The sequence below is a fragment of the Hyla sarda genome, unplaced genomic scaffold (assembly GCF_029499605.1).
Source record: "Hyla sarda isolate aHylSar1 unplaced genomic scaffold, aHylSar1.hap1 scaffold_903, whole genome shotgun sequence".
Classification (NCBI taxonomy): domain Eukaryota; kingdom Metazoa; phylum Chordata; class Amphibia; order Anura; family Hylidae; genus Hyla; species Hyla sarda.
In genome coordinates, this window is record NW_026610932.1 from 19,870 (window position 1) to 46,614 (window position 26,745).

The 26,745-nt window shown below is 45.8% G+C and overlaps 1 protein-coding gene across 1 annotated transcript in view; it reads left to right on the top strand.

The window, feature by feature from the left end:
• The window catches only part of GPR156 (G protein-coupled receptor 156), a 77,635-nt gene that overhangs the window by 8,573 nt on the left and 42,317 nt on the right, over positions 1 to 26,745 (top strand). The window contains exons 2-5 of the mRNA XM_056554804.1: positions 14,441 to 14,860; positions 16,096 to 16,214; positions 18,431 to 18,554; positions 19,538 to 19,648. Coding sequence (XP_056410779.1) covers positions 14,753 to 14,860; positions 16,096 to 16,214; positions 18,431 to 18,554; positions 19,538 to 19,648 — 462 coding nt within the window. The 5' untranslated portion in view covers positions 14,441 to 14,752. The remainder of the gene's footprint in view (positions 1 to 14,440; positions 14,861 to 16,095; positions 16,215 to 18,430; positions 18,555 to 19,537; positions 19,649 to 26,745) is intronic.

A 26,745-nucleotide genomic window follows, 5' to 3' on the forward strand; every position in this document is an offset into this window, starting at 1 on the left:
CTGTATGACAGTATTATGTGGGTGCAGTATGGCAGCATTATGTTGGCACTGTATGGCAGTATTATGTGGGTGCAGTAAGGCAGCTTTATGTTGGCACTGTATGACAGTATTAGGTGGGTGCAGTATGGCAGCATTATGTTAGCACTGTATGACAGTATTAGGTGGGTGCAGTATGGCAGCATTATGTTGGCACAGTATGACAGTATTATGTGGGTGCAATATGGCAGCATTATGTTGGCACTGTATGACAGTATTATGTGGGTGCAGTATGGCAGCATTATGTTGGCACTGTATGACAGTATTATATGGGTGCAGTATGGCAGCATTATGTTGGCACTGTATGACAGTATTATGTGGGTGCAGTAAGGCAGCATTATGTTGGCACTGTATGACAGTATTATGTGGGTGCAGTAAGGCAGCATTATGTTGGCACTGTATGACAGTATTATGTGGGTGCAGTAAGGCAGCATTATGTTGGCACTGTATGACAGTATTATGTGGGTGCAGTAAGGCAGCATTATGTTGGCACTGTATGACAGTATTATGTGGGTGCAGTAAGGCAGCATTTTGTTGGCACGGTATGACAGTATTATGTGGGTGCAATATGGCAGCATTATGTTGGCACTGTATGACAGTATTATGTGGGTGCAGTATGGCAGCATTATGTTGGCACTGTATGACAGTATTATGTGGGTGCAGTATGGCAGCATTATGTTGGCACAGTATGACAGTATTATGTGGGTGCAGTATGGCAGCATTATGTTGGCACAGTATGACAGTATTATGTGGGTGCAGTATGGCAGCATTATGTTGGCAATGTATGACAGTATTAGGTAGGTGCAGTATGGCAGCATTTTGTTGGCACTGTATGACAGTATTATGTGGGTGCAGTAAGGCAGCATTATGTTGGCACAGTATGACAGTATTATGTGGGTGCAGTATGGCAGCATTATGTTGGCACTGTATGACAGTATTATGTGGGTGCAGTAAGGCAGCATTATGTTGGCACTGTATGACAGTATTATGTGGGTGCAGTAAGGCAGCATTCTGTTGGCACTGTATGACAGTATTAGGTGGGTGCAGTAACTCAGCATTATGTTGGCCCTGTATGACAGTATTATGTTGGTGCAGTATGGCAGCATTATGTTGGCACTGTATGACAGTATCAGGTGGGTGCAGTATGGCAGCATTATGTTGGCACTGTATGACAGTATTATGTGGGTGCCGTAAGGCAGTATTTTGTTGGCACTGTATGACAGTATTATGTGGGTGCAGTGAGGCAGCATTATGTTGGCACTGTGTGACAGTATTAGGTGGGTGCAGTATGGCAGCATTATGTTGGCACGGTATGACAGTATTATGTGGGTGCAGTATGGCAGCATTATGTTGGCACTGTATGACAGTATTATATAAGTGCAGTATGGCAGCATTATGTTGGCACTGTATGACAGTATTATGTGGGTGCAGTAAGGCAGCATTATGTTGGCACTGTATGACAGTATTATGTGGGTGCAGTAAGGCAGCATTATGTTGGCACTGTATGACAGTATTATGTGGGTGCAGTATGGCAGCATTATGTTGGCCCTGTATGACAGTATTATGTGGGTGCAGTAAGGCAGCATTATGTTGGCACTGTATGACAGTATTATGTGGGTGCAGTAAGGCAGCATTATGTTGGCACTGTATGACAGTATTATGTTGGCACTGTATGACAGTATTAGGTGGGTGCAGTAACTCAGCATTATGTTGGCACTGTATGACAGTATTATGTTGGTGCAGTATGGCAGCATTATGATGGCACTGTATGACAGTATCAGGTGGGTGCAGTATGGCAGCATTATGTTGGCACTGTATGACAGTATTATGTGGGTGCAGTAAGGCAGCATTATGTTGGCACTGTATGACAGTATTATATGGGTGCAGTATGGCAGCATTATGTTGGCACTGTATGACAGTATTATGTGGGTGCAGTATGGCAGCATTATGTTGGCACTGTGTGACAATATTAGGTGGGTGCAGTATGGCAGCATTATGTTGGCACTGTATGACAGTATTATATGGGTGCAGTATGGCAGCATTATGTTGGCACTGTATGACAGTATTATGTGGGTGCAGTATGGCAGCATTATGTTGGCACTGTATGACAGTATTAGGTGGGTGCAGTAACTCAGCATTATGTTGGCCCTGTATGACAGTATTATATGGGTGCAGTAAGGCAGCATTATGTTGGCACTGTATGACAGTATTAGGTGGGTGCAGTAACTCAGCATTATGTTGGCCCTGTATGACAGTATTATGTTGGTGCAGTATGGCAGCATTATGTTGGCACTGTATGACAGTATCAGGTGGGTGCAGTATGGCAGCATTTTGTTGGCACTGTATGACAGTATTATGTTGGTGCAGTGAGGCAGCATTATGTTGGCACTGTATGACAGTATTATGTGGGTGCAGTATGGCAGCATTATGTTGGCACTGTATGACAGTATTATGTGGGTGCAGTATGGCAGCATTATGTTGTCACTGTGTGACAGTATTAGGTGGGTGCAGTAAAGCAGCATTATGTTGGCACGGTATGACAGTATTATGTGGGTGCAGTATGGCAGCATTATGTTGGCACTGTATGACAGTATTATGTGGGTGCAGTATGGCAGCATTATGTTGGCACTGTATGACAGTATTATATGGGTGCAGTATGGCAGCATTATGTTGGCACTGTATGACAGTATTATGTGGGTGCAGTAAGGCAGCATTATGTTGGCACTGTATGACAGTATTATGTTGGTGCAGTAAGGCAGCATTATGTTGGCACTGTATAACAGTATTATGTGGGTGCAGTATGGCAGCATTATGTTGGCACTGTATGACAGTATTATGTGGGTGCAGTAAGGCAGCATTATGTTGGCACGGTATGACAGTATTATGTGGGTGCAATATGGCAGCATTATGTTGGCACTGTATGACAGTATTATGTGGGTGCAGTATGGCAGCATTATGTTGGCACTGTATGACAGTATTATGTGGGTGCAGTATGGCAGCATTATGTTGGCACAGTATGACAGTATTATGTGGGTGCAGTATGGCAGCATTATGTTGGCAATGTATGACAGTATTAGGTAGGTGCAGTATGGCAGCATTTTGTTGGCACTGTATGACAGTATTATGTGGGTGCAGTAAGGCATCATTATGTTGGCACTGTATGACAGTATTATGTGGGTGCAGTATGGCAGCATTATGTTGGCACTGTATGACAGTATTATGTGGGTGCAGTAAGGCAGCATTATGTTGGCACTGTATGACAGTATTAGGTGGGTGCAGTAACTCAGCATTATGTTGGCACTGTATGACAGTATTATGTGGGTGCAGTAGGGCAGCATTATGTTGGCACTGTATGACAGTATTATGTGGGTGCAGTATGGCAGCATTATGTTGGTACTGTATGACAGTATTATGTGGGTGCAGTATGGCAGCATTATGTTGGCACTGTATGACAGTATTATGTTGGTGCAGTATGGCAGCATTATGTTGGCACTGTATGACAGTATCAGGTGGGTGCAGTATGGCAGCATTATGTTGGCACTGTATGACAGTATTATGTGGGTGCCGTAAGACAGCATTTTGTTGGCACTGTATGACAGTATTATGTTGGTGCAGTGAGGCAGCATTATGTTGGCACTGTGTGACAGTATTAGGTGGGTGCAGTAAGGCAGCATTATGTTGGCACTGTATGACAGTATTATGTGGGTGCAGTATGGCAGCATTATGTTGGCACTGTATGACAGTATTATGTGGGTGCAGTATGGCAGCATTATGTTGGCACTGTATGACAGTATTATATGGGTGCAGTATGGCAGCATTATGTTGGCACTGTATGACAGTATTATGTGGGTGCAGTATGGCAGCATTATGTTGGCACTGTATGACAGTATTATGAGGGTGCAGTATGGCAGCATTATGTTGGCACTGTATAACAGTATTATGTGCGTGCAGTAAGGCAGCATTATGTTGGCACTGTATGACAGTATTATGTGGGTGCAGTAAGGCAGCATTTTGTTGGCACGGTATGACAGTATTATGTGGGTGCAATATGGCAGCATTATGTTGGCACTGTATGACAGTATTATGTGGGTGCAGTATGGCAGCATTATGTTGGCAATGTATGACAGTATTATGTGGGTGCAGTATGGCAGCATTATGTTGGCACAGTATGACAGTATTATGTGGGTGCAGTATGGCAGCATTATGTTGGCAATGTATGACAGTATTAGGTAGGTGCAGTATGGCAGCAGTTTGTTGGCACTGTATGACAGTATTATGTGGGTGCAGTAAGGCAGCATTATGTTGGCACTGTATGACAGTATTATGTGAGTGCAGTATGGCAGTATTATGTTGGCACTGTATGACAGTATTATGTGGGTGCAGTATGGCAGCATTATGTTGGCACTGTATGACAGTATTATGTGAGTGCAGTAAGGCAGTATTATGTTGGCACTGTATGACAGTATTATGTGGGTGCAGTATGGCAGCATTATGTTGGCACTGTATGACAGTATTATGTGAGTGCAGTAAGGCAGCATTATGTTGGCACTGTATGACAGTGTTATGTGGGTGCAGTAAGGCAGCATTATGTTGGCACTGTATGACAGTATTATGTGGGTGCAGTATGGCAGCATTATGTTGGCACTGTATGATGGTATTATGTGGGTGAGGTGGCAGCATTATGTTGGCACTGTATGATATTATTATGTGGGTGCAGCATGGCAGCATTATGTTGGCACTGTATGACAGTATAATGTGGGTGCAGTAAAGCAGCATTATGTTGGCACTGTATGACAGTATTATGTGGGTGCAGTAAGGCAGCATTATGTTGGCACTGTATAATAGTATTATGTGGGTGCAGTAAGGCAGCATTATGTTGGCACTGTATGACAGTATTATGTGGGTGCAGTAAGGCAGCATTATGTTGGCACTTTATAACAGTATTATGTGGGTGCAGTATGGCAGCATTATGTTGGCACTGTTTGACAGTATTATGTGGGTGCAGTAAGGCAGCATTATGTTGGCACTGTATGACAGTATTATGTGGGTGCAGTATGGCAGCATTATGTTGGCACTGTATGACAGTATTATGTGGGTGCAGTAAGGCAGCATTATGTTGGCACTGTATAACAGTATTATGTGGGTGCAGTATGGCAGTATTATGTTGGCACTGTATGACAGTATTATGTGGGTGCAGTATGGCAGCATTATGTTGGCACTGTATGACAGTATTATGTGAGTGCAGTAAGGCAGTATTATGTTGGCACTGTATGACAGTATTATGTGGGTGCAGTATGGCAGCATTATGTTGGCACTGTATGACAGTATTATGTGGGTGCAGTATGGCAGCATTATGTTGGCACTGTATGACAGTATTATGTGGGTGCAGTATGGCAGCATTATGTTGGCCCTGTATGACAGTATTATATGGGTGCAGTAACTCAGCATTATGTTGGCACTGTATGATGGTATTATGTGGGTGAGGTGGCAGCATTATGTTGGCACTGTATGATATTATTATGTGGGTGCAGCATGGCAGCATTATGTTGGCACTGTATGACAGTATTATGTGGGTGCAGTAAAGCAGCATTATGTTGGCACTGTATGACAGTATTATGTGGGTGCAGTAAGGCAGCATTATGTTGGCACTGTATAATATTATTATGTGGGTGCAGTAAGGCAGCATTATGTTGGCACTGTATGACAGTATTATGTGGGTGCAGTAAGGCAGCATTATGTTGGCACTGTATAACAGTATTATGTGGGTGCAGTATGGCAGCATTATGTTGGCACTGTTTGACAGTATTATGTGGGTGCAGTAAGGCAGCATTATGTTGGCACTGTATGACAGTATTAGGTGGGTGCAGTTAGGCAGCATTATGTTGGCACTGTATGACAGTATTATGTGGGTGCAGTATGGCAGCATTATGTTGGCACTGTATGACAGTATTATGTGGGTGCAGTTAGGCAGCATTATGTTGGCACTGTATGACAGTATTATGTGGGTGCAGTATGGCAGCCTTATGTTGGCACTGTATGACAGTATTATGTGGGTGCAGTATGGCAGCATTATGTTGGTACTGTATAACAGTATTAGGTGGGTGCAGTATAGCAGCAGTATGTTGGCGCTGTATGACAGTATTATGTGGGTGCAGTATGGCAGCATTATGTTGGCACAGTATGACAGTATTATGTGGGTGCAGTATGGCAGCATTATGTTGGCACGGTATGACAGTATTATGTGGGTGCGGTATGGCAGCATTATGTTGGCACTGTATGACAGTATTATGTGGGTGCAGTATGGTAGCATTATGTTGGCACTGTATGACAGTATTATGTGGGTGCAGTATGGCAGCATTATGTTGGCACTGTATGACAGTATTAAGTGGGTGCAGTAAGGCAGCATTATGTTGGTACTGTATGACAGTATTAGGTGGGTGCAGTATAGCAGCATTATGTTGGCGCTGTATGACAGTATTATGTGGGTGCAGTATGGCAGCATTATGTTGGCGCTGTATGACAGTATTATGTGGGTGCAGTATGGCAGCATTATGTTATCACTGTATGACAGTATTATGTGGGTGCAGTATGGCAGCACTATGTTGGCACTGTATGACAGTATTATGTGGGTGCAGTAAGGCAGCATTATGTTGGCACTGTATGACAGTATTATATGGGTGCAGTAAGGCAGCATTATGTTGGCACTGTATGACAGTATTATGTGGGTGCAGTATGGCAGCATTATGTTGGCACTGTATGACAGTATTATGTGGGTGCAGTATGGCAGCATTATGTTGGCACTGTATGACAGTATTATGTGGGTGCAATATGGCAGAATTATGTTGGCACTGTATGACAGTATTATGTGGGTGCAGTATAGCAGCATTATGTTGGCACTGTATGACATTATTATGTGGGTGCAGTATAGCAGCATTATGTTGGCACTGTATGACAGTATTATGTGGGTGCAGTATGGCAGAATTATGTTGGTACTGTATGACAGTATTATGTGGGTGCAGTAAGGCAGCATTATGTTGGCACTGTATGACAGTATTATGTGGGTGCAATAAGGCAGCATTATGTTGGCACTGTATGACAGTATTATGTGGGTGCAGTATGGTAGCATTATGTTGGCACTGTATGATGGTATTATGTGGGTGCAGTATGGCAGCATTATGTTGGCACAGTATGACAGTATTATGTGGGTGCAGTAAGGCAGCATTATGTTGGCACTGTATAATAGTATTAGGTGGGTGCAGTATAGCAGCATTATGTTGGCGCTGTATGACAGTATTATGTGGGTGCAGTATGGCAGAATTATGTTGGCACTGTATGACAGTATTATGTGGGTGCAGTATGGCAGCATTATGTTGGCACAGTATGACAGTATTATGTGGGTGCAGTATGGCAGCATTATACTGGCACGGTATGACAGTATTATGTGGGTGCAGTATGGCAGCATTATGTTGGCACTGTATGACAGTATTATGTGGGTGCAGTATGGCAGCATTATGTTGGCACTGTATGACAGTATTATGTTGGTGCAGTATGGCAGCATTATGTTGGCACTGTATGACAGTATTATGTGGGTGCAGTATGGCAGCATTATGTTGGCACTGTATGACAGTATTATGTGGGTGCAGTATGGCAGCATTATGTTAGCACTGTATGACAGTATTATGTGGGTGCAGTAAGGCAGCATTATGTTGGCACTGTATGACAGTATTATGTTGGTGCAGTAGGGCAGCATTATGTTGGCACTGTATGACAGTATTATGTGGGTGCAGTATGGCAGCATTATGTTGGCACTGTATGACAGAATTATTTGGGTGCAGTATGGCAGCATTATGTTGGCACTGTATGACAGTATTATGTGGGTGCAGTATAGCAGCATTATGTTAGCACTGTATGACAGTATTATGTTGGTGCAGTAGGGCAGCATTATGTTGGCACTGTATGACAGTATTATGTTGGTGCAGTAGGGCAGCATTATGTTGGCACTGTATGACAGTATTATGTGGGTGCAGTATGGCAGCATTATGTTAGCACTGTATGACAGTATTATGTGGGTGCAGTATGGCAGCATTATGTTGGCACTGTATGACAGTATTATGTGGGTGCAGTATGGCAGCATTATGTTGGCACTGTATGATGGTATTATGTGGGTGCAGTATGGCAGCATTATGTTGGCACTGTATGATGGTATTATGTGGGTGCAGTATGCCAGCATTATGTTGGCACTGTATGACAGTATTAAGTGGGTGCAGTAAGGCAGCATTATGTTGGCACTGTATGACAGTATTAGGTGGGTGCAGTATAGCAGCATTATGTTGGCGCTGTATGACAGTATTATGTGGGTGCAGTATGGCAGCATTATGTTGGCGCTGTATGACAGTATTATGTGGGTGCAGTATGGCAGCATTATGTTATCACTGTATGACAGTATTATGTGGGTACAGTATGGCAGCATTATGTTGGTACTGTATGACAGTATTATGTGGGTGCAGTAAGGCAGCATTATGTTGGCACTGTATGACAGTATTATGTAGGTGCAGTAAGGCAGCATTATGTTGGCACTGTATGACATTATTATGTGGGTGCAGTATAGCAGCATTATGTTGGCACTGTATGACAGTATTATGTGGGTGCAGTATGGCAGAATTATGTTGGTACTGTATGACAGTATTATGTGGGTGCAGTATGGCAGCATTATGTTGGCACTGTATGACAGTATTATGTGGGTGCAGTATGGGAGAATTATGTTGGTACTGTATGACAGTATTATTTGGGTGCAGTAAGGCAGCATTATGTCGGCACTGTATGACAGTATTATGTGGGTGCAGTATGGCAGCATTATGTTGGCACTGTATGATGGTATTATGTGGGTGCAGTATGGCAGCATTATGTTGGCACAGTATGACAGTATTATGTGGGTGCAGTAAGGCAGCATTATGTTGGCACTGTATAATAGTATTAGGTCGGTGAAGTATAGCAGCATTATGTTGGCACTGTATGACAGTATTATGTGGGTGCAGTAAGGCAGCATTATGTTGGTACTGTATGACAGTATTATGTGGGTGCAGTATGGCAGCATTATGTTGGCACTGTATGACAGTATTATGTGGGTGCAATATGGCAGAATTATGTTGGCACTGTATGACAGTATTATGTGGGTGCAGTAAGGCAGCATTATGTTGGCACTGTATGACAGTATTATGTGGGTGCAGTAAGGCAGCATTTTGTTGGCACGGTATGACAGTATTATGTGGGTGCAGTATGGCAGCATTATGTTGGCACTGTATGACAGTATTATGTGGGTGCAGTATGGCAGCATTATGTTGGCACTGTATGACAGTATTATATGGGTGCAGTAGGGCAGCATTATGTTGGCACTGTATGACAGTATTATGTGGGTGCAGTATGGCAGCATTATGTTGGCACTGTATGACAGTATTATGTGGGTGGAGTGGCAGCATTATGTTGGCACTGTATGACAGTATTATGTGGGTGCAGTATAGCAGCATTATGTTGGCACTGTATGACAGTATTATGTGTGCGCAGTATGGCAGAATTATGTTAGTACTGTATGACAGTATTATGTGGGTGCAGTATGGCAGCATTATGTTGGCACTGTATGACAGTATTATGTGGGTGCAGTATGGCAGCATTATGTTGGCACTGTATGACAGTATTATGTGGGTGCAGTATAACAGTATTATGTTGCCGCTCTGTGACAGTATTATGTAGACACAGTATAGCAGTATTTTGCAGGTTCTATGACAACATTTTGTACAGCAATGTTTAGCAGTATAGCATAGGGACAGTGTAATGAAGGTACTCTGTGACACTATTATGTGGACACTATGGTACGATTATGTAGGGAGTATATAGCACAACTATGTAAATTTTGCAGTGATGTTCTCCATGGTACTTGTATTCAGCAGTTTGGGGTGATATTAGGCAGAATGTGGCACTGTTATTTGGGCTGCGTACTAGTAGTATTTCTTAGACACAATATGGCAGTATTATGATGGCACTGTATGATGATATTTCGGCAGAGATGTGGCAATATTGCCTAAGGAAAGTATAGTACTCCGTGTGGCAGTATTATGTAGACACAGTATAGCAGTATTTTGCAGGTTGTATGACAACATTTTGTGTGGCAGTATTATGTAGGTAGTCTACGGCAGCGTTTCCCAACCAGCGTGCCTCCAGCTGTTGTAAAACTACAACTCCCAGCATGCCCGGACAGCCTTTGGCTGTCCGGGCATGCTGGGAGTTGTTGTTTTGCAACAGCTGGAGGCACGCTGGTTGGGAAACGCTGGTCTACGGCTCTATTATGTGAACACTGTATAATATAGGGAGCGTATAGTACACTGCTATGTACTGTGTGGGTACTGTAAGGCAGTGTGGCACTATTTTTTTGGGCAGTGTAGTGGACACACAGTGTAGCGGTACAATAGTTTAAAGCTTTATTACAGTATGTTTTCACATCAGACTATTTGAGAATAATTTATCTGACCATTAAATGAAAATGATCTTTAGTTGCTGATTATACCTGATTCTAGGAAACTGGATTGTAATTAGGGTCGCCACAAAAAAGAAAAGAAAAATACCGGCCATGCTAATTTGCATAATTCATTATATATGCGTGACATCACAGGATACACATATGCGGGGGGAATTTTGTCTTATTCTGACCCTTATCATTTCTTTATTTCTCCTTATACCGTCCTGTATGAGGATCATTTGTTGCGCTCCGATCTGTAGCTTTTAACGGTACCATTTTTTTTTTATGTGATTTTTTGATCGCTTTTGTTTATTAAATGTGGGAGTTGCAGTTAGTTACTAACTACAACTCCCAGCATGCCCTAATACAGCCTGTGGCTCAGCAGCTGCCCCAAACGGAAACTACAACTCCCAGCATGTTGGACTATATAGTAGTATATAGTATAGAACAGTGTTTCCCAACCTGGGGTGCCTCCAGCTGTTGCAAAACTAAAACTCCCAGCATGTTGGACTATATAGTAGTATATAGTATAGGTCAGTGTTTCCCAACCTGAGGTGCCTCCAGCTGTTGCAAAACTACAACTCCCAGCATGTTGAACAATATAGTAGTATATAGTATAGGTCAGTGTTTCCCAACCAGGGGTGCCTCCAGCTGTTGCAAAACTACAACTCCCAGCATGTTGGACTATATAGTAGTGTATAGTATAGGTCAGTGTTTCCCAGCCAGGGGTGCCTCCAGCTGTTGCCAAACTACAACTCCCAGCATGTTGGACAATATAGTAGTATATAGTATAGGTCAGTGTTTCCCAACCAGGGGTGCCTCCAGCTGTTGCAAAACTACAACTCCCAGCATGTTGGACTATATAGTAGTATATAGTATAGGTCAGTGTTTTCCAGCCAGGGGTGGCTCCAGCTGTTGCCAAACTACAACTCCCAGCATGTTGGACTATATAGTAGTATATAGTATAGAACAGTGTTTCCCAACCTGGGGTGCCTCCAGCTGTTGCAAAACTACAACTCCCAGCATGTTGGACTATATAGTAGTATGTAGAATAGAACAGTGTTTCCCAACCTGGGGTGCCTCCAGCTGTTGCAAAACTACAACTCCCAGCATGTTGGACTATATAGTAGTATATAGTATAGGTCAGTGTTTCCCAGCCAGGGGTGCCTCCAGCTGTTGAAAAACTACAACTCCCAGCATGTTGGACAATATAGTAGTATATAGTATAGGTCAGTGTTTCCCAACCTGAGGTGCCTCCAGCTGTTGCAAAACTACAACTCCCAGCATGTTGGATTATATAGTAGTGTATAGTATAGGTCAGTGTTTTCCAGCCAGGGGTGCCTCCAGCTGTTGCAAAACTACAACTCCCAGCATGCCGGGACAGCCGTTGGCTGTCCGGGCATGCTTGGAGTTGTAGTTTTGCAACAGCTGGAGGCACTTTGGTTTGGAAACATTGGTATAGTATATGGTGCAACATTACGGGAGTTGGAGGATTGGTTGGATTAATACTGGCCATTACTTTAAAAATACAGGACAGGTGGCAGCCCTAATAGTAACCAATATGGCGGCTATGACCGATCCCCCCAGGTGGTCTCTCATTTTGTATGTATACACTTAGGGGGCTCAGCAGCTCCTGGAGATGATAGTATTGTGGGGGGCTGTTACCTGTAATTCCCAGAGGTGGGCGCTGCTGCTGCTGCGTACGGGGTCACCATGGATTCTTTCTTCCTATGATTAAATCTAGCAGCGGGAGTGGACGGGCGGAGGGGCTGGGGGGGGGGGATTTTAATTATTCTGAGATCAAAAGGAGCAAATATTTCCCTTGTGCTGGTGATAACCTGTTACTATGATGTGTAAAGTCACTGCTGAGACCCCGCAACACCACACACATACAGCAGCAAGATTTCCCTCTGGATAAGTGAGCGTGCATGTGTGTATGTAAAGAGCGTGCATGTGTGTATGTAAAGAGCATGCATGTATGTATGTAAAGAGTGTGCATGTGTGTATGTAAAGAGCATGCATGTATGTATGTAAAGAGCATGCATGTGTGTATGTAAAGAGCGTGCATGTGTGTATGTAAAGAGCGTGCATGTATGTATGTAAAGAGTGTGCATGTGTGTATGTAAAGAGTGTGCATGTGTGTATGTAAAGAGTGTGCATGTGTGTATGTAAAGAGTGTGCATGTGTGTATGTAAAGAGTGTGCATGTGTGTATGTAAAGAGTGTGCATGTGTGTATGTAGTAATACTGTGTATGTAGTGAGAGTGCATATGTGTATGTAAAGAGCATGCATGTGTGTATGTAGTCAGCAGGCATATAAGTATATAATGAGCATACATATGAGTATCTAGTGAGTGCGCATGTGCATGTCGTGAACGTGCATGTGTTCAGTGAGCACGCTTATAAATACACGCCACGATTCTGTATATGTAATCAAGTGCACGTATAATGTGTATAGACAGAGCATATAAATGGGCATTTACAATGTGTGGGTATTGATGAGGTACTGATTGGATACTGATGGGGTATTGATTGGATACTGATGAGGTACTGATTGGGTACTGATGGGGTATTGATGGTAGTACTGATGAGGTACTGATTGGGTACTGATGGGATATTGATGGTAGTACTGATGAGGTACTGATGGGGTATTGATGGTAGTACTGATGAGGTACTGTTTGGGTACTGATGGGATATTGATGGTAGTACTGATGGGGTATTGATGGTAGTACTGATGAGGTACTGATGGGATATTGATGGTGGTATTGATGGTAGTACTGATGGGGCATTGATGGTAGTACTGATGAGGTATTGATGGTAGTACTGATAGGGTATTGATGGTAGTACTAATGAGGTATTGATGGTAGTACTGATGGGGTATTGATGGTAGTACTGATAGGGTATTGATGGTAGTACTGATTGGGTATTGATGTTAGTACTGACAGGGTATTGAAGGTAGTACTGATTGGGTATTGATGGTAGTACTGATTGGGTATTGATGGTAGTACTGATTGGGTATGGATGGTGGTACTGATTGGGTATTGATGTTAGTACTGATAGGGTATTGAAGGTAGTACTGATTGGGTATTGATGGTAGTACTGATTGGGTATTGATGGTAGTACTGATTGGGTATGGATGGTGGTACTGATGGGGTATTAATGGTGGTACTGAAGGGGTATTAATGGTGGTACTTATGGGCTACTGATGAGTTATTAATGGTGGTACTGATGGGGTATTGATGGTAGTACTGATTGGGTATTGATGGTAGTACTGATTGGGTATTGATGGTAGTACTGATTGGGTATTGATGGTGGTACTGATGAGTTATTAATGGGGGTACTGATGGGGTATTGATGGTAGTACTGATTGGGTATTGATGGTAGTACTGACAGGGTATTGAAGGTAGTACTGATTGGGTATTGATGGTAGTACTGATTGGGTATTGATGGTAGTACTGATTGGGTATTGATGGTAGTACTGATTGGGTATGGATGGTGGTACTGATTGGGTATGGATGGTGGTACTGATGGGGTATTAATGGTGGTACTTATGGGGTCCTGATGGGGTATTGATGGTGGTACTGATGAGTTATTAATGGTGGTACTGATGGGGTATTGATGGTAGTACTGATTGGGTATTGATGGTAGTACTGATTGGGTATTGATGGTAGTACTGATTGGGTATTGATGGTAGTACTGATGAGGTATTGATGGTAGTACTGATTGGGTATTGATGGTGGTACTGATGAGTTATTAATGGGGGTACTGATGGGGTATTGATGGTAGTACTGATGGGGTATTGATGGGGTACTGATGACCCTGTACATGGTCTATACTGTGCACACACTGACCTTCCTGCATTATGTCACCTCATCTCTTCTAATTTTTGTTTCAGACCTGCAGGAGTTAATGTCCGTCCTCTACAGGAGCCTGTTCACCTGTATGTATATGGTGAAGGAGCTGTGCTGCCCTCCTGTGCTCACTCCTGGGTACTGCACCACCAGTCACTATTGTCCTGCAGGTTACTAAAGATCAACTGCAGCTCCTGCCCCGACCCATAGAGAGGCGCTATCACTGACCTTCTACGTGGAGTCCGGAGTGATGAGCAGGGACCCCCACAACAGTGCTGGGATCTGACACTTCAATGACTGGGAGACTGTGCCAGGTCCTGGATACCAGCGGGTGAGACTGGTACTGGGCGCAGGTAATGGAGCCCGCTGTGAACTGTAGTCTGCTGCCCCAGTGTCACCTGGACACCACACTGGACCCACCGGAGGCGCTGGGAGTGTTACAGGAGCTGTGCCGGATATCTAAGGTGAGAAGAAGAGAGTATCACACAATAGGATTAGATACAGAGGCTCAGCAGACAGTATCACACATGATAGGATTAGATACACCACTCAGCAGACAGTATCACACATGATAGGATTAGATACAGGGGCTCAGCAGACAGTATCACACAATAGGATTAGATACAGAGGCTCAGCAGACAGTATCACACATGATAGGATTAGATACACCACTCAGCAGACAGTATCACACATGATAGGATTAGATACAGGGGCTCAGCAGACAGTATCACACAATAGGATTAGATACAGAGGCTCAGCAGACAGTATCACACATCATAGGATTAGATACAGAGGATCAGTATACAGTATCACACATGATAGGATTACATACAGGGGCTCAGTATACAGTATCACACATGATAGGGTTAGATACAGGGGATAAGCAGACAGTATCACACATGACAGGATTAGATACAGGGGCTCAGTATACAGTATCACACATGACAGGATTAGATACAGAGGCTCAGCAGACAGTATCACACATGATAGGATTAGATACACCACTCAGCAGACAGTATCACACATGATAGGATTAGATACAGGGGATAAGCAGACAGTATCACACATGACAGGATTAGATACAGGGGCTCAGTATACAGTATCACACATGACAGGATTAGATACAGAGGCTCAGCAGACAGTATCACACATGACAGGATTAGATACACCACTCAGCAGACAGTATCACACATGATAGGATTAGATACAGAGGATCAGTATACAGTATCACACATGATAGGATTAGATACAGGGGCTCAGCAGACAGTATCACACATTATAGGATTAGATACAGCAGACAGTATCACACATGATAGGATTAGATACAGAGGCTCAGTATACAGTATCACACATGATAGGATTAGATACAGAGGCTCAGTATACAGTATCACACATGATAGTATTAGATACAGAGGCTCAGTATACAGTATCACACATGATAGGATTAGATACAGAGGCTCAGTATACAGTATCACACATGATAGTATTAGATACAGAGGCTCAGTATACAGTATCACACATGACAGGATTAGATACAGAGGCTCAGTATACAGTATCACACATGATAGGATTAGATACAGGGGCTCAGTATACAGTATAACACATGATAGGATTAGATACAGGGGCTCAGTATACAGTATCACACCTGATAGGATTAGATACACCCCTGGCGGTCCCTGACTGTTTGCTCCTCTGGCAGGCTCCAGACGTGGTGCACATCTCGGTGGCGGTGCAGGGGGTCCTGGGATCTCTTCTCACCTGTGGTCTTCTCTTATCCACCTTCTTCTTCATCTTCACCATTCGCTTCCGGAAAAACAGGTCAGTGTGAGGCAGAATGTGAGAGAATGAAGCTGCCGGACCCCACTGACCCCCGGGGCCCCTATACCTTTACAGTCTGTCCTCATGTATCCTCCAGTCACCTCCAGAGCTGCACTCACAGTTCTGCAGACTTACTGCCCCTATACCTTTACAGTCTGTCCTCTTGTATCCTCCAGTCACCTCCAGAGCTGCACTCACAGTTATGCAGGCTTACTGCCCCTAAACCTTTACAGTCTGTCCTCATATATCCTCCAGTCACCTCCAGAGCAGCACTCACAGTTATGCAGGCTTACTGCCCCTATACCTTTACAGTCTGTCCTCATGTATCCTCCAGTCACCTCCAGAGCTGCACTCACAGTTCTGCAGGCTTACTGCCCCTAAACCTTTACAGTCTGTCCTCATATATCCTCCAGTCACCTCCAGAGCTGCACTCACAGTTCTGCAGGCTTACTGCCCCTATACCTTTACAGTCTGTCCTCATATATCCTCCAGTCACCTCCAGAGCAGCACTCACAGTTCTGCAGACTTACTGCCCCTATACCTTTACAGTCTGTCCTCTTGTATCCTCCAGTCACCTCCAGAGCTGCACTCACAGTTCTGCAGGCTTACTGCCCTTATACCTTTACAGTCTGTCCTCATATATCCTCCAGTCACCTCCAGAGCAGCACTCACAGTTCTGCAGACTTACTGCCCCTATACCTTTGCAGTCTGTCCTCATGTATCCTCCAGTCACCTCCAGAGCTGCACTCACAGTTCTGCAGGCTTACTGCCCCTATACCTTTACAGTCTGTCCTCATGTATCCTCCAGTCACCTCCAGAGCTGCACTCACAGTTCTGCAGGCTTACTGCCCCTATACCTTTACAGTCTGTCCTCATATATCCTCCAGTCACCTCCAGAGCTGCACTCACAGTTCTGCAGGCTTACTGCCCCTATGCCTTTACAGTCTGTCCTCATATATCCTCCAGTCACCTCCAGAGCTGCACTCACAGTTCTGCAGGCTTACTGCCGCTAAACCTTTACAGTCTGTCCTCATATATCCTCCAGTCACCTCCAGAGCTGCACTCACAGTTCTGCAGGCTTACTGCCCCTATACCTTTACAGTCTGTCCTCATGTATCCTCCAGTCACCTCCAGAGCTGCACTCACAGTTCTGCAGGCTTACTGCCCCTATACCTTTACAGTCTGTCCTCATATATCCTCCAGTCATCTCCAGAGCTGCACTCACAGTTCTGCAGGCTTACTGCCCCTATGCCTTTACAGTCTGTCCTCATATATCCTCCAGTCACCTACAGAGCAGCACTCACAGTTCTGCAGACTTACTGCCCCTTTACCTTTGCAGTCTGTCCTCATGTATCCTCCAGTCACCTCCAGAGCTGCACTCACAGTTCTGCAGGCTTACTGCCCCTATACCTTTACAGTCTATCCTCATGTATCCTCCTGTCACCTCCAGAGCTGCACTCACAGTTCTGCAGGCTTACTGCCCCTATACCTTTACAGTCTGTCCTCATGTATCCTCCAGTCACCTCCAGAGCTGCACTCACAGTTCTGCAGGCTTACTGCCCCTATACCTTTACAGTCTGTCCTCATGTATCCTCCTGTCACCTCCAGAGCTGCACTCACAGTTCTGCAGGCTTACTGCCCTTATACCTTTACAGTCTGTCCTCATGTATCCTCCAGTCACCTCCAGAGCTGCACTCACAGTTCTGCAGGCTTACTGCCCCTATACCTTTACAGTCTGTCCTCATGTATCCTCCAGTCACCTCCAGAGCTGTGCTCACACTTCTGCAGGTTTCCTGACCTTTCCCTACTGCTCCTATACCTTTACAGCAGTGGTCTTCAACCTGCGGACCTCCATATGTTGCAAAACTACAACTCCCAGCATGCCCGGACAGCCGTTGGCTGTCCGGGCATGCTGGGAGTTGTAGTTTTGCAACATGTGGAGGTCCGCAGGTTGAAAACCACTGCTTTACAGTCTGTTTCATGTTTAGTAACAGATCAATCGCTTTACTTGTATTGTGCTCGTATATACTCCAGTCACCTCCAGAGCTGCGCTCACAATTCTGCAGGCTTCCTGCTAGAGCTCAAGGTACAGAAGCATTTCCCTTCTGCCCCAATGTCTTCTGCTGCAGTGGATTGGAGGAGATCCCACTATAACTGTTAATAGGATCCTTGCAGCTCTGGATGTGACTGGAGGATTGTGTTTGTCTCTGTATCAGGATAGTAAAGATGTCCAGTCCCAACCTGAACCTGGTCATCGCGCTGGGCAGCGTCTTCGCCTACATCAGCGCCTTCATGTTTGCAGCGCAAGGACCAGCGGTCTCCATGGAAACTGTAATTCAGGTGAGTGACAGCGCTGGCCCCGCCTTGTCTCCGCCTTCTACCCGAAATGTCGCCACTTTGCTGCAAAATCCTGAAAGATTGTCAACATTTAGGGAAATGTATAAGCAATATCCATTACATATATGGGTAACTAAGTAAAAAAACATTTACATTCTCTACTCTACTCACCTCCAGAGCTGCGCTCACTATTCTGCTGTTATGTCATATCTCATTCTCCAGTCTCCTCCAGAGCAACACTTAGTATTCTGCTGTTACATGATGTCTTATCCTCCACTTATCTTTATAGCTGCAATCACTATTCTGCTGTTAAATCATTTCATTTTCTCTAGTCTCCTCCAGAGCTGCGCTCACTACTCTGCTGTTAAATCATGTCTTATTCTCCAGATCTGCACCCACTATTCTGCTGTTACATCATATCTTATCCTCCAGAGCTGCACTCACTATTCTGCTGTTACATCCTATCTCATCCTCCAGAGCTGCACTCACTATTCTGCTGTTACATCCTGTCTTATCCTCCAGAGCTGCACTCACTATTCTGCTGTTAAATCATATCTTATCCTTCAGAGTTGCACTCACTATTCTGCTGTTACATCATATCTTATCCTCCAGAGCTGCACTCACTATTCTGCTGTTACATCCTGTCTTATCCTCCAAAGCTGCACTCACTATTCTGCTGTTACATCATATCTTATACTCCAGAGCTGCACTCACTATTCTGCTGTTACATCATATCTTATCCTCCAGAGCTGCACTCACTATTCTGCTGTTATATCATGTCTTATCCTCCAGTCACATCCAGAGCTGCACTCACAGTTCTGCAGGATATTATGTCTGCTCAGGTCATTGCTGTCTTGGATTTCGGAGATGTGAGATTTACTATTACTTAATAAAATATGAGGATTAACCCTGTATATTCTCCCGTCCCCACCATTACCCACAAGCCTCTGTATAAGCTGCTCTCATGTGTTTCCTTCTGCTCTCAGGCCCGGCTCAGTCTCCTGTATATCGGGCTCAGTCTTGTGTTTGGGCCTCTGCTGGGAAAGAGCTGGAGACTTTACCGAGTGTTCACTCATCGAGCGCCGCACAAACGAGTGGTGAGTAACACAGGGGGCGCTATACCTGCTACTGACTACATTACAGGCTTACATCCTGGATTATACTACAGAACTGCACTCACTATTCTGCTGGTGAGGTCACTGTGTATATACATTACATTACTTATCCTGTACTGATCCTGAGTTATATCCTGCATTATACTCCAGAGCTGTACTCACTATTCTGCTGGTGAGGTCACTGTGTACATACATTACATCACTTATCCTGAGTTATATTCTGTATTATACTCCAGAGCTGTACTCACTATTCTGCTGGTGAGGTCACTGTGTACATACATTACATTACTTATCTTGTACTGATGCTGAGTTATATCCTGTATTATACTCCAGAGCTGTACTCACTATTCTGCTGGTGAGGTCACTGTGTATATACATTACTTATCCTGTACTGATCCTGAGTTTTATCCTGTATTGTACTCCAGAGCTGTACTCACTATTCTGCTGGTGAGGTCACTGTGTACATACATTACATTACTTATCCTGTACTGATCCTGAGTTTTATCCTGTATTGTACTCCAGAGCTGTACTCACTATTCTGCTGGTGAGGTCACTGTGTACATACATTACATTACTTATCCTTTACTGATCCTGAGTTATATTCTGTATTATACCCCAGAGCTGCACTCACTATTCTGCTGGTGAGGTCACTGTGTACATTACATTACTTATCCTGTAATGACCCTGAGTTATATCCTGTATTCTACTCCAGAGCTGTACTCACTATTCTGCTGGTGAGGTCACTGTGTACATACATTACATTACTTATCCTGTACTGATCCTGAGTTATATCCTGTATTATACTCCAGAGCTGTACTCACTATTCTGCTGGTGAGGTCACTGTGTACATACATTACATTACTTATCCTGTACTGATCCTGAGTTATATCCTGTATTCTACTTCAGAGCTGTACTCACTATTCTGCTGGTGAGGTCACTGTGTACATACATTACATTACTTATTGTTACGCCGAGCGCTCCGGGTCCCCGATCCTCCCCAGAGCGCTCGCAGCGTTCTCTCATTCGCAGCGCCCCGGTCAGACCTGCTGACCGGATGCGCTGCGATATTACTCCCAGCCGGGATGCGATTCGCGATGCGGGACGCGCCCGCTCGCGATGCGCATCTCGGCTCCCGTACCTGACCCGTTCCCCGTCTGTGTTGTCCCGGCGCGCACGGCCCCGCTCCTTAGGGCGCGCGCGCGCCGGGTCTCTGCCATTTAAAGGGCCGCTGCGCCACTGATTGGCGCAGCAGGCCTAATCAGTATTCTCACCTGTGCACTCCCTACTTATACCTCACTTCCCCTGCACTCCCTCGCCGGATCTTGTTGCCATTGTGCCAGTGAAAGCGTTCCCTTGTGTGTTCCTAGCCTGTGTTCCAGACCTCCTGCCGTTGCCCCTGACTACGATCCTTGCTGCCTGCCCTGACCTTCTGCTACGTCCGACCTTGCTCTTGTCTACTCCCTTGTACCGCGCCTATCTTCAGCAGTCAGAGAGGTTGAGCCGTTGCTGGTGGATACGACCTGGTTGCTACCGCCGCTGCAAGACCATCCCGCTTTGCGGCGGGCTCTGGTGAATACCAGTAGCAACTTAGAACTGGTCCACCGACACGGTCCACGCCAATCCCTCTCTGGCACAGAGGATCCACCTCCAGCCAGCCGAATCGTGACAGTAGATCCGGCCATGGATCCCGCTGAAGTCCCACTGCCAGTTGTCGCCGACCTCACCACGGTGGTCGCCCAGCAGTCGCAACAGATAGCGCAACAAGGTCACCAGCTGTCTCAACTGACCGTGATGCTACAGCAGCTATTACCACAGCTCCAGCAACAATCTCCTCCGCCAGCTCCTGCACCTCCTCCGCAGCGAGTGGCCGCTTCCGGCTTACGATTATCCTTGCCGGATAAATTTGATGGGGACTCTAAGTTTTGCCGTGGCTTTCTTTCGCAATGTTCCCTGCACTTGGAGATGATGTCGGACCAGTTTCCTACTGAAAGGTCTAAGGTGGCTTTCGTAGTCAGCCTTCTGTCTGGGAAAGCTCTGTCATGGGCCACACCGCTCTGGGACCGCAATGACCCCGTCACTGCCTCTGTACACTCCTTCTTCACGGAGATTCGAAGTGTCTTTGAGGAACCTGCCCGAGCCTCTTTTGCTGAGACTGCCCTGCTGAACCTGGTCCAGGGTAATTCTTCTGTTGGCGAGTACGCCATCCAATTCCGTACTCTTGCCTCCGAATTATCCTGGAATAATGATGTGCTGGCCGCACGAGAAATTCCTGCTAACCTGCATGAACTTATTCATCTTGCCACCCGCATTGACATGCGTTTTTCCGAAAGGCGTCAGGAGCTCCGCCAGGATATGGACTTTGTTCACACGAGGCGGTTTCTCTCCCCGGCTCCTCTCTCCTCTGGTCCTCTGCAATCCGTTCCTGTGCCTCCCGCCGTGGGGGCTATGCAAGTTGACCGGTCTCGCTTGACACCTCAAGAGAGGACACGACGCCGCATGGAGAATCTGTGCCTGTACTGTGCCGGTACCGAACACTTCCTGAAGGATTGTCCTATCCGTCCTCCCCGCCTGGAAAGACGTACGCTGACTCCGCACAAAGATGAAACAGTTCTTGATGTCTACTCTGCTTCTCCACGCCTTACTGTGCTTGTGCGGATATCTTCCTCTACCTTCTCCTTCTCTGCTACGGCCTTCTTGGATTCCGGATCTGCAGGAAATTTTATTTTGGCCTCTCTCATCAACAGGTTCAACATCCCGGTGACCAGTCTCGCCAGACCCCTCTACATCAATTCTGTTAACAATTTACCGCACGGAACCTCTCCTAATGTGCATCGGACCTCATCACGAAAAAATTGAATTTTTGGTCCTCTCCAACTGCACTTCTGAAATTCTTCTTGGATTACCGTGGCTTCAACGCCATTCCCCAACCCTTGATTGGTCCACAGGAGAAATCAAGAACTGGGGTACTTCTTGTCACAAGGACTGTCTTAAATCGGTTCCCAGTACTCCTTGCCGTGACCCTGTGGTTCCCCCTGTATCCGGTCTTCCTAAGGCTTATATGGACTATTCTGACGTTTTTTGCAAAAAGTAAGCTGAGACTTTGCCTCCTCACAGGCCTTATGACTGTCCTATTGACCTCCTCCCGGGTACTACCCCACCCCGGGGCAGAATCTATCCTCTGTCTGCTCCAGAGACTCTTGCCATGTCGGAGTACATCCAGGAGAATTTAAAAAAGGGGTTTATCCGCAAATCCTCCTCTCCTGCCGGAGCTGGATTTTTTTTTGTGTCCAAAAAAGATGGCTCCCTACGTCCTTGTATTGATTACCGCGGACTTAATAAAATCACGGTAAAAAACCGCTACCCCTTACCTCTTATCTCGGAACTCTTTGATCGCTTACAAGGTGCCCACATCTTTACCAAACTGGACTTAAGAGGTGCTTATAATCTCATCCGCATCAGGGAGGGGGACGAATGGAAGACCGCATTTAACACCAGAGATGGACACTTTGAGTATCTGGTCATGCCCTTTGGCCTATGCAACGCCCCTGCCGTCTTCCAAGACTTTGTTAATGAAATTTTTCGTGATCTCCTATATTCCTGTGTTGTGGTTTACCTGGACGATATTCTGATTTTTTCTGCCAACTTAGAAGAACACCGCCAGCATGTCCGCATGGTTCTTCAGAGACTTCGTGACAATCAACTTTATGCCAAAATGGAGAAATGTCTCTTTGAATGTCAATCTCTTCCTTTCCTAGGATACTTGGTCTCTGGCCAGGGACTACAAATGGACCCAGATAAACTCTCTGCCGTCTTAGATTGGCCACGCCCCTCCGGACTCCGTGCTATCCAACGTTTTTTGGGGTTCGCCAATTATTACAGACAGTTTATTCCACACTTTTCCACTATTGTGGCTCCTATCGTGGCTTTAACCAAGAAAAATGCCAATCCCAAGTCCTGGTCTCCCCAAGCGGAAGACGCATTTAAACATCTCAAGTCTGCCTTTTCTTCCGCTCCCGTGCTCTCCAGACCTGACCCATCTAAACCCTTCCTATTGGAGGTAGATGCCTCCTCAGTGGGAGCTGGAGCTGTCCTTCTACAAAAAAAATCTTCCGGGCATGCTGTAACTTGTGGGTTTTTTTCTAGGACCTTCTCCCCGGCGGAGAGAAACTATTCCATCAGGGATCGAGAACTACTGGCCATTAAATTGGCGCTTGAGGAATGGAGGCACCTGCTGGAGGGATCAAAATTTCCAGTTATCATATACACTGATCACAAGAATCTCTCCTATCTCCAGTCTGCCCCACGACTGAACCCTCGCCAGGCTAGGTGGTCGTTGTTCTTTGCCCGTTTTAACTTTGAAATCCATTTTCGCCCTGCTGACAAGAACATTAGGGCCGATGCCCTCTCTCGTTCTTCTGATGCCTCTGAAGTAGAGGTCTCTCCGCAACACATCATTCCTCCGGACTGTCTGATCTCCACTTCTCCAGCTTCCATCAGGCAAACTCCTCCAGGGAAGACCTTCGTTTCTCCACGCCAGCGTCTCGGGATTCTCAAATGGGGACACTCCTCCCACCTCGCAGGCCATGTGGGTATCAAAAAATCCTTGCAACTCATCTCTCGATTTTATTGGTGGCCGACTCTGGAGACTGATGTTATTGATTTCGTGCGGGCCTGTACTGTCTGTGCCCGGGATAAGACTCCTCGCCAGAAGCCTGCTGGTCTCCTTCATCCTCTGCCTGTTCCTGAACAGCCTTGGTCACAGATTGGTATGGACTTTATTACGGACTTGCCCTCATCCCGTGGCAACACAGTTGTTTGGGTGGTCGTTGATCGATTTTCCAAGATGGCACATTTTATTCCTCTTCCTGGTCTTCCTTCAGCGCCTCAGTTGGCAAAGCAATTTTTTGTACACATTTTTCGCCTTCACGGTTTGCCCACGCATATCGTCTCAGATAGAGGCATCCAATTTGTGTCTAAATTCTGGAGGCCCCTCTGTAAACAGCTCAAGATCAAATTAAACTTCTCTTCTTCTTATTATCCCCAATCCAATGGGCAAGTAGAAAGAGTTAATCAGGTCCTGGGTGACTATTTACGGCATTTTGTTTCCTCCCGCCAGGATGACTGGGCAGATCTTCTACCATGGGCCGAATTCTCATACAACTTCAGAGTCTCCGAATCTTCTGCTAAATCCCCATTTTTCGTGGTGTACGGCCGTCACCCTCTTCCTCCCCTTCCTACTCCCTTGCCCTCTGGTTTGCCCGCTGTGGATGAAGTGACTCGTGATCTTTCCACCATATGGAAAGAGACCCAAAATTCTCTTTTACAGGCTTCATCCCGGATGAAAAGATTTGCTGATAAAAAAAGAAGAACTCCCCCCATTTTTGCTCCCGGAGACAAGGTATGGCTCTCCGCTAAATATGTCCGCTTTCGTGTCCCCAGTTATAAACTGGGACCACGCTATCTTGGTCCTTTCAAAATCAAGTGCCAGATCAACCCTGTCTCTTACAAACTCCTTCTTCCTCCTTCTCTCCGTATTCCCAATGCCTTCCATGTCTCTCTCCTTAAACCACTCATCCTTAACCGCTTCTCTCCCAAAGTTGTTTCTCCCACTCCAGTTTCCGGATCTTCTGACGTCTTTTCTGTGAACGAGATTCTAGCATCCAAGACGGTCAGAGGTAAAAGATTCTTCTTGGTCGACTGGGAGAATTGCGGCCCTGAGGAGAGATCCTGGGAACCTGAGGACAACATCCTGGACAAAAGTCTTGTCCTCAGGTTCTCAGGCTCCAAAAAGAGGGGGAGACCCAAGGGGGGGGTACTGTTACGCTGAGCGCTCCGGGTCCCCGCTCCTCCCCGGAGCGCTAGCAGCGTTCTCTCATTCGCAGCGCCCCGGTCAGACCTGCTGACCGGGTGCGCTGCGATATTACTCCCAGCCGGGATGCGATTCGCGATGCGGGACACGCCCGCTCGCGATGCGCATCTCGGCTCCCGTACCTGACCTGTTCCCCGTCTGTGTTGTCCCGGCACGCGCGGTCCCGCTCCTTAGGGCGCGCGCGCGCCGGGTCTCTGCCATTTAAAGGGCCGCTGCGCCACTGATTGGCGCAGCAGGCCTAATCAGTATTCTCACCTGTGCACTCCCTACTTATACCTCACTTCCCCTGCACTCCCTCGCCGGATCTTGTTGCCATTGTGCCAGTGAAAGCGTTCCCTTGTGTGTTCCTAGCCTGTGTTCCAGACCTCCTGCCGTTGCCCCTGACTACGATCCTTGCTGCCTGCCCTGACCTTCTGCTACGTCCGACCTTGCTCTTGTCTACTCCCTTGTACCGCGCTTATCTCAGCAGTCAGAGAGGTTGAGACGTTGCCGGTGGATACGACCTGGTTGCTACCGCCGCTGCAAGACCATCCCGCTTTGCGGTGGGCTCTGGTGAATACCAGTAGCAACTTAGAACCGGTCCATCAGCACGGTCCACGCCAATCCCTCTCTGGCACAGAGGATTCACCTCCTGCCAGCCGAATCGTGACACTTATCCTGTACTGATCCTGAGTTATATCCTGTATTATACTCCAGAGATGTACTCACTATTCTGCTGGTGAGGTCACTGTGTACATACAATACATTACTTATCCTGTACTGATCCTGAGTTATATCCTGTATTATACCCCAGAGCTGTACTCACTATTCTGCTGGTGAGATTACTGTGTATATATATTACATTACTTATCCTGTACTGATCCTGAGTCATATCCTGTATTATACCCCAGGGCTGTACTCACTATTCTGCTGGTGGAGTCAATGTGTACATACATTGCATTACTTATCATGTACTGAGCCTGAGTTATATCCTGTATTATACCCCAGAGCTGTACTCACTATTCTGCTGGTGAAGTCACTGTGTACATACATTACTTATCCTGTACTGATCCTGAGTTATATCCTGTATTATACTCCAGAGCTGTACTCACTATTCAGCTGGTGAGGTCACTGTGTACATACATTACATTACTTATCCTGTACTGATCCTGAGTTATATCCTGTATTATACTCCAGAGCTGTACTCACTATTCTGCTGGTGAGGTCATTG